Here is a 10,199-nt window from a genome sequence, read left to right as displayed (position 1 = left end):
AATTAAACAACTTTACATAAAGACTTTAAAAAATTATAATCATGTAAATGTACACTTACCTTCTCCATGTAAAATTTTGTGGATGTTAACTATCAATTTAATTGTGAAAATATTTCGTTTTTATTAGCCTAAAAAGCTTTTATCATTGACGACAAAACTACATACCCAACAATTTTTAAAAGAATAAATTAATATAAAGATATTTATTTATATTTAAAGTTTCAGGAGGATTAAAGTCATATATTTAATCTTCGTTAACTTGAAATAGATAATGTGAATTTACCAGTCACTTCAAAAAAATTGAAATTTTAGATTTTCAACAAGTATGTGTTATGTATTACAATTTTAGTGGCTTAATTACAGGAATAGTAAAGGGAATTTAATTTCTTTCAAATATTTTAGAAATATTATAATACTGTATAATTACTAAGTACATTAACATAGCTCTTACATGAATTATATTGTATATTAATCAAAGTACCATTAAAATAGTTGAAAAAATAATTTTTAAAAGGTAGTGTAGTATATAAAAACAACTCTAGTATTGTATAAAAATCATAATGCCTAATATTTGATTCGTATGAATAATTTTTTTTTAACTAGTAATAAAAGATTTGGTTGAAAACACTTAGAATGAATCTAATGGATTTGAAATTGGACAACAACCTGCTATTTTCTAAAGTGGTAAGACTTATGTTGTAACCAAAATAAATTAATTTTCTTGAAGTGCTTAAGGATTTATCCATATTTGTAGTTGAGTCTTTAACGTCAGAACTCAATTACAAACATGGATAAATCCTTAAGCACTTCAAGAAACAAGACAATCCATGAAAGCTTTAACACATTCATTAAATTAATTTTATTTAAAATTAGTTCAATGGAATGAATTAATCACTTAGAGCAATATTATAATACTTAAGAGAAGAAATTTTATATCAGTCTTGAAGGCAAATTACTGTCTTAATTAGTAATTTAATAAATAAAAAAATAAGAATTCCAAATAAAAAAAATAATTTAATAATTTAAATAATAAATAACTCTCTTAAGGTAATCAAACAATTCTAGGGGGTGTCACTAGAATCTTAAAAGTTCATTATTAACGGCCACTCTAACTGACACTAAATAGTATCTTCCAAATCTACTATGGTAATGTTGTCATTTTTAGTAGCTAATAAATAAATATCACAAATATTTTACTGTTTAAGATATTTTATTTATTTTTTGCAGATTATTATTAAAAAGTAACAAAAAATTCATAAGTAGGCAGCTAGGAGACACTGATTCAATGCTTATAAAAGAGTACTGAACAGAACAGTAACTGACTGAAGAGACTTCCATTCTACTAGAGTAATGCTGTCAATTTTAATAGCTAATAAATATTAAAAATATTTTACAATACTATTTATAAAAATTAATAATTTTATGTGCTTAATTGTGATGATTGATAATAAAAAATAAATTCTGTACTCTCACATTTACTAAGCCAATATATTGTAAAACAAATTATAAATCATATTTAATGTGTTAAAAATTTCATAATACCTAGACATATTTTATTATTATTAAATTATTAATTTGTATAGTATTCAAAAAAAAAGATGCACCTAAATTTTATTATACTAATGGGAGTAAACCTATTATTTAATAAATTTTTAATTTCAAATACTAGATTATTTTCTCATAATGCTATTCAATTTTAGTTTCTAATGAAATAGACAAAAATTATTCAATACGTGTATAAAAAGTGATTATTTTGTATATTTATATTCATTACAAATGTTATAAAATATAAATTCTGTACATTCTTATTTAAGATTATTATATATTGTAAAATAAAATACAAATCATTTTAGAGTGCATATAAGTCATAATACCCAAATATTTTCTATTATTATTAAATGAGATAACACTTTTATAGTTTATTAAATGATTACTTGATAATATAACAAAATAAAGGACAGCCTTGCTATTGAAAGTAAACTAAAAATGTAAAGAATTCAAATTTTATATCTTATATTCTAAATTTTTTTAAATAACGCAGATAATTTTATTTGCTAATAATTATCTCAGTCTTTATTCTGTTCTTAAAATATATTTAAGTTAAATTTAAAAAATTATTATTGATTATTTGCAGCTTATTATTATAAGTAAAAATGTAATTAAACCTACTTACAAAAAAATTAAAAACACTTTGAATAGAAAATAATATAAAAAGAAATTTTAGCGATTTCAGTACATTTACATTTTTGTAATCAACAATTTAAATAATAAATAATAATAATAAAACAGAATAATTTAAATAAAGTAGCTTTAAATACAGATAAAAAATGAAACATAAAACAAAATTTAATTTAATTTATACAAAAACAAATATACTAGAAAAATGAATAAAAATACTATATGTTATACAATAAAATGTATAACACGATGTATTAAACTTTATTTTTTATTAAATCATGTCGTCCGACTGCAATCTGTGGCAAAAATAAAACAATTATAAGATATTTATATAATTTCAAAAGTCGGTGGTATTATAAATGGTAAGTTTATAACCATTGAAAAATAGGAAATGTGGAATCGATATAATGTGGATAATTAGATAAATTGGCTGAATTAGAAATATAATTTTACAATAATAATCGGCACATTATGAATACTTGAGATGATTTTTGTTCGTATAAATTTTGTTGTCATTAGATAAGAATTTCGTGTTCATATTGAAAAATCGACCGAAAAACGCAGTTATCGAATCGTGTCTTTCGTCGATATAATTGTGTTGAATTTCCATGTTGAACGTCATATATTTTAAATATATTAATAATATATTGAAGTGGTTTATCCTCCTTGAGCTGGTATGATACTCGGCTTTTTCAGATTTTAGGTAATGTACTAATGTTCTGTATGCAGTAGGGTCCGTAGTTTGAATTTTCAATGAGTTTGTTGACGATTTACAAATAAAATTGTCGACGCCTATAAGCTCTATTAAGACTGTGCAAAGTGCGGGAAAATCTTCGACACCTTTAACAAATATTGGCGAAGGAGATTTAATAAGTGTGTTTTCATTATTCATTATGTTATTTTCAGCATCATATTGAAGAGAGTTTGTAGATATATTTACAGTAGTGGGCGAGTCGAAAGGGTCATCTTGAACAAGCAGTTCGAACCTGTTGCGTGTAGCAAATAAATTTTTTTTTATTTGTTTATTGTTTTCCTTTGTATCCAAATTCGTATTCGGAGATGAGGGATCGGATTGTGAGTTTGAGGAGTTGGAGTGTAGTTGTTTGTTTGTTTGTTTGTATTGACCATCCACTGTCTATAGCAGTGGTCGGCAACCTTTTTTAATTCTCGGGCCACATTTACAAATTAAAAAGAGTTCGCGGGCCAGATAAAAAAAAAAAATTTATAATTACATTATTTATTATGCAAAAAAATACTATCTAAAACTTAAAATAATAATATGACTTATATAAAATACCCGTACCAAAAACGCAACGTTCAATTATATTTATACAAAATGATATTCAATTAAATTAGTCGATTTAGAATTTAAAGCGGGCCGTATTCAATAGCCACGCGGGCCGTATCCGGCCCGCGGGCCGCCGGTTGCCGACCACTGGTCTATAGTATTAGCTTCTGAGTTCATTGGTGTAGTTGTTTTTGCGATAGTAATCGACGGAACGGTTTTCGTCGTTTTGTTATTAATTTTATTATTAGGACTGTTTGGTTGATTATTTTTCATGGTGATTTCGATAGAGAGTTAATGTTGGACTTGGGTCGAGCGATAAATTAAACATTACCGGCAACTTGATAACGCGTGAGCGCAAGGCGCAACGGCGAGCACTAAGACTATACTATTGTAGCAGATAAGCGGTGTGCGAGACAATATACGTGCGGACTGTACGGCATCTGGGCACGAACATCTAATAGAAACAATAGAAAATTTTCTAATAACTCTTATGAAACATAAATTAAAATATTAAAAATATATTAATATTAAATGAATAAAATATATTCAAATGAATATGTTGAAAAATAACTTGCAGCATTCAATTTATTTTAAGAATTATTTATTATAGAATATAATACGAAATATATTTCGAACAAAGAAATTTTGGTTATTTTAGTATATTTACATTTTTATTATCAACAAAATATGTACAAGAATAATTTAAAGTAGTAATCTACAAATAAAAAATCAAACATAAAACAAAATTTATAAAAATATATGTTATACAATTAAATGTATATAATCATAACACAATGATATAAACTTAATTTTTCAGTAAAATATTATGTCATCCGACAGCAGCTGCGGCAAAAATGAAAGAATTATAAAGTATTTATATAATTTCCGAAGTCGGTGGTATATAACGTTAAAATATTGAAAATTAGAATATGTGGAAATTCGTAGATGTAAATTGGATGAATTATAATTTAACCATAATAGTAATCAGCGAATTCTAGATATTTGAGATGTTTTCTATTCGTGTAAAGTTTGTTGTCATTAAATAAGTACTTTTTGTTCATGTTGAAAAATCGCCCGAAAAACGCAGTTATAGAATCGTGTCTTTCGTCAATGTAATTGTGTTGAGGTCGAATAATTTTGCAATTTGCATTAACTAGAAAATTAATTGATCAACATTAATTACACTTGTGATTTATCTATCGAAATTAGATTAATTTTCCTCCTTTCGATCTTTAGTTTTAGGGATGTGCAGTGCTACGTTGGGAGCAATACTCATCAGGTCAAAGAGTTTTTTATACGTAATCGTTACACATATGATTCTCGAGACTTTAAACTTCGTGTTTCTTATACGAAGGGCCGCCCCCATGAGGGAGACGTCACTATGATCTGTGGCTTATATTTTTTTAACGTTTCTGCAATCTCGAAAAAATATCCCTGTATAAATATAATTTTGTCCCTGACTCCATAAATCTCTGCATTTCTTTTGGCGAATTCTTGTTTTTTAGCATCGATATCCACAGCGATTACTCGTGTGTATCTCTTGGCAATTGGATGACGTTTCCACTAGCACCACAAAACGGATCCATAACGACGTCTAAACTGGGACATCTCAACGCTATATGTTTGCTTAAGATCTCAGGACAAACGGAATAAAATGATTCTGAAAAATGAAAAAACGTTATCGTTAATAGTAAAATACTAAAGTTTGTATAAATAATTATTTTATTACCATTGTCCATCATGATTCCTTCGTCGAATTTAGAGAACAATAAGTACCTCTTATCCCATAATTTTTTTTAATATCATGTGGACGAGTTTTAGTAGCGGTTTTTTTGTTATTAGTATTTTCACATCCTAAAATTCTATTCTTTTTAGTATTTTCCAGGGTTTAATGATGTAATAGGTTCAGTATTTTTACTTAGTAACGAACTGTCAGTGTTAGATGTTTGATTAATTTCTGTTAATTTTTTTGACGGTTTTATATTAAAGTTGTTAGAATTATTTATTAAAGTGTTGTTTTCTTGAGTTGATGTGTTAATTTTTCCAGGCAATGTTTGTCGCGGTCGCATCTCATTTCCGGTGTTACCACCGGATGGCGTTCGCGGCGCTTCCTCTTCACGTCCGACAGGGCGCGCTATTGGCGGTGACTGACGGTCGGTGAGAACCGGTCGCTCGACGCTGGACATTCAAGAATGATTAATTCAATTATCGTCTTGCCATCTGTCACATTGACTAATAATATTGATTAAAATATATTGTATTGCTGTTAATAATAGTGTTATTACTAGTATCAATAAAAATACTTAGTGGTTATTAATTAATTGTTACTTTATTATTAGAACCTCAACATGTTTTAAATAGTTGAGTTGAATAATTGTTTTGTAGACTGATATGTTTGTGTTAAAAGAATTATTAGGTAATACGGAAGTGTTTGTAGATGTGTTGATGGGCTGTTTTTCAATTTGTATATTTTCAGAGTTCATATTTTAACAGATTCAATTTCGTTATTCATTATTGAAATATTCGTGTAAGGTGTTATAGTATTATTTTCTGGCAATATTTTTGACGGTGTGATCAAAAAATTATTTTTCGACGATGTATTTTCTAAGTTCAATGAAATATCTAGTATTGTGATTTTCTCTGTAGAAGTTTTAGAGGGCTCTTTTTCAGTGTCAGTAATCGAATTTGTCGTAAATCTATCTTCTCTAAGTGGTTCTTTTAAAATTGAATTATTTGAAATAATAGGTATCTCCAAATTAATAGTATGTGTAGTCGAAATCCGGCAAGTATTCATAATAATTTCTACTTTTTCAGTTAAAGTCTTTTTCTTCTTAGAAAGTTTTATTTCCAAAAAAGTCTGCAGTGACACAATTGCCAGTGCAATAAACATAATATCTCTGATTACTTGAATCGGAATTATGAAATATATGACTAACGTCGTTATCACGAAATACAAATCCGAATCCATTTTTCTTATAAATGTATGCACTGAACACTTGAAATTTTTAAGTTATACTTAGAAAAAAATGTAAGATGTATATATTTTTAAATATATATGCGTACTAAATGTTCACGGCAAAAAACTTAAGCATAAGATCACCATGCGGTGTCGATTTAAACATTATTTCTCCTATTTAAGCAAAAAAAAAAAGTTTTGTTAACTTTTTATTGAAGCCAATTAATTTAACAAAACATTTTTTACAATTGGCCAACAATTATTAAATTTGTCTAGTAAAACAACTTTAAAATTGCTTTTTATTCTGACATACACATGTACATAGAGATTGATTAACTATGCCTCACAAATTATCTGAGAAAATATAAGTTATCTTTCTTTTCTAAATGAAATATTAAATATATATTTTGGTCTGCTCAGTGAGTAAAATTAATTTTGATGAGCATCCTTTCTGCTTTAAATCAGTATCAACTTTTACTTTTCAAATGGAAACTCTGATTTATATATATATAATCAAATTCGATTTAGTTTAAATTTTTTTTTATTTTATTCAATTATCAGCGAGCTATGATTCATTAATGTTTAGGAGACGTGACTATACATAAGTTTTTCCCGTTTCAGTACAATACACCAGTAGTTTCTATCGATACATTAAATATTCTTTTTCCATTTTCTTTTAATTCTACAAATGTGTAATGATATAAATGTTACTAAAAAAATAGAAAAAGCGATTGACATTTGAAGATAGAAACAAATATTTACAATGTGTAAAATTATGAGCAAAATTAACTTTACCAAAGATTATGAATTATTCTATTAAAAATTGTTATTAAATATAAAAATATTTTTAAATCTTCGAAATTTTATTAAAAATAATAAATAATATTTATAATTTAGTTTTGTTAAGTTGGCTATACGGGAAATTTTACATTAATAGGAATCGTCTCTATGGTAAAAAAAACATATCTTTAGCAACACACAATATATTATATTTTTATAGTTATATTATTATTTTCAATATATTTTTAAAAGAGTAGTGTAGTGAATTTTGTTTTACAAATGATACATTATTGTCTTTGCTATCAAACATCAATGATTTTTAAAATATAATTACTGGCTAAACGTTAATGTTATAATAGTAAAGTATTCTTGATTATTCAAAGTTACAATTACCATGGAAACAAATTACTTTTAATACACATTGCAATTTTCTTAGTAAATTGAAGTTATTTCATACTTTTTAATAAAAGAAATTTTCTTTCTTCTTGTGTATAAGGACTAAATAATCATACTAGCAAGTTTTCAACGTTTCATGAAATGTACATTAAATTATTTATGGTGATGTCCTTTTTTTTTAATATAATCCAATACAATTTTCAAAAGTTATTAAATGCAGTACGATAAAGATTATTTGCTGTTGAACATTCAGAATTAATCCAGTCGTAAGTACATTTATTAAAATATTATTTTAAAATATCTAAAATTTCAATAAATTACCATCAATATAGATATTATTCAAGGTATATTTACTTTATAATAATTAAACATTATCCAGAAAAAAATGTGGTCATTAAAAAAGTATACCACTTTATTTATGTAAATTACTAGTTAAATTTGTTTGAAACCTTATTAAGATATATTTTTTTAAGTTTAAATAATTGCTGTTTATTTATCATGTATGTTTTAACAACTATTCATCATAATTAAAATTTATTATATTTGTTAAATTCACTAATTGTATTATATACTTTATTTGCATATTAGTACTAATAGTAGTAATTACACANATATATACTTTATTTGCATATTAGACTAATAGTAGTAATTACACAAACAATAATACATTATTGGGAGGGTCGATAATAATGTTAGAAATATATTTTTAAATGATAATGATTAAATTGTTTTAGAAATAATTATTATTATTAAAAAAAAAACCTTTGGAAAATTATATATATATTCAATGAGGTTCTTTTAATTTTTTGTCAATTTAGTAATACTTGAATAAAGAAGTTTGGNTGAATAAAGAAGTTTGGAAATTAACTTTTTTTTCCAAACATATTTTATAAAATTGATAAATTATCTCTCAGATTTAATGTTGGCCATTCTATTTCTCTTGGAAAAAATATTGAGAGTCATCTTTTAGCTTTCATTATATACATATATTTCTTTAATTNTTTTCATTATATGCATATATTTCTTTAATTATCTATAGTTATAATTTTTTTCTATAAACTTTTAATAATAATAAATTTATCATTTGGTTTTTTACTATAATAAACTTTCCAATAATAATTAAATTAATTAAATTGAAATTCAGAAAAGTTGTAAGAAATATTATATCAAAATTAAGGCTAGAATGATGTCTANGAATTGAAATTCAAAAAAGTTGTAAGAAATATTAGATCAAAATTAAGGCTGGAATGATGTCTAATTATTAAATTTGGCTTATATAATTAACCAAGATGTATTTTTATTATTCTATATTTGTGCTCTAGAATTATTAGCTATGTGATAATTTTTAAGTCCAACCCCTATGTCTTGTATGGGTGTAAACATTGTCTTCAAATGAGAACACATATTTTGAATTAATTTAAATAAAGTATTGTTTTAATATTAAATGGCATTTAAATTTTTAACATGAATTTATTATTTTATTAAATATAAAACATTAAACTTTTGAGTTAAAATAAATGTATAATCCATTTTCTTTTAATTTTGTATTTGTGTAATGATAAAAATGTTACTAAAAAAGATACTAAAAGCGATAGACATTTGATGATAGAAACCAAAATTTACAATAGTCTTTGCTAACAAATTACAATGATTTTTATAATATATAATTTTCTTCTTCTTTATATTATAAATTATAAATCATATTTGCAATTATTTAATATTTTATGGAATATACATTAAATTATAAACGGTATTGCAATTTGCATTAGAATGACTTACAGTAGTGGTTTTAATCACCGTTAAATTTAAATCTAAACAGATTTTCCATTTGGCCGGAACTTTTCTATTGACGCATCTAGAATAAAATTTCAGTGAGTGTTATTTTTATTTAAGAACACATTGTATCCTACATTTTCTGTGAGGTCAATATCACATAGCTTATAGATTATAGTTTAGACTACATTATACTTTTTATCTCCCACAAAAAAATATCTAATACACATATTATTATATACGCGATTTGATATCTTAGATAAAAAAAAATGATGTGCATTAATTAATTGAAAATTTTATTTGACTATATGAACTTTAAACAAAAAAGTTGGTTCTTTTATTAATGATACCTCTTTTTTATCATAACCTATATATATATATANTTTTCTTTATATTATAAATTATAAATCATATTTGCAATTATTTAATATTTTATGGAATATACATTAAATTATAAACGGTATTGCAATTTGCATTGGAATGACTTACAGTAGTGGTTTTAATCACCGTTAAATTTAAATCTAAACAGATTTTCCATTTGGCCGGAACTTTGGTATAGACACATGTAGAATAAAATTTCAGTGAGTGTTATTTTTATTTTCTCACCCTAAAAAATATTTTTATTTAAGAACACATTGTATCCTACATTTTCTGTGAGGTCAATATCACATAGCTTATAGATTATAGTTTAGACTACATTATACTTTTTATCTCCCACAAAAAAATATCNTACTACATTATACTTTGTATCTCCCACAAAAAAATATCTAATACACATATTATTATATACGCGATTTGATATCTTAGATAAAAAAAAATGATGTGCAT

At 24.9% G+C, this 10,199-nt stretch overlaps 2 protein-coding genes across 2 annotated transcripts in view; one reads left to right on the top strand and one right to left on the bottom strand.

The window, feature by feature from the left end:
- The window catches only part of LOC126905247 (uncharacterized), a 78,346-nt gene that overhangs the window by 36,983 nt on the left and 31,164 nt on the right, over positions 1-10,199 (top strand). The gene's annotated exons all lie outside the window — the stretch shown is intronic.
- On the bottom strand, positions 2,387-3,956 carry LOC126905249 (uncharacterized). The gene is made up of 2 exons (XM_050684779.1): positions 3,615-3,956; positions 2,387-3,309 (listed from the first exon to the last, which is right to left on the bottom strand). Coding segments are annotated over exons 1-2 (663 nt in total). The 5' UTR covers positions 3,616-3,956; the 3' UTR covers positions 2,387-2,647.

The sequence above is a fragment of the Daktulosphaira vitifoliae genome, unplaced genomic scaffold (genome assembly GCF_025091365.1).
Source record: "Daktulosphaira vitifoliae isolate Bord-2020 unplaced genomic scaffold, ASM2509136v1 Scaffold_4, whole genome shotgun sequence".
NCBI classification, from domain to species: Eukaryota; Metazoa; Arthropoda; class Insecta; order Hemiptera; family Phylloxeridae; genus Daktulosphaira; species Daktulosphaira vitifoliae.
Note: the sequence above shows the minus strand (reverse complement) of the source record. Positions and strands in the feature narration are given on the sequence as shown.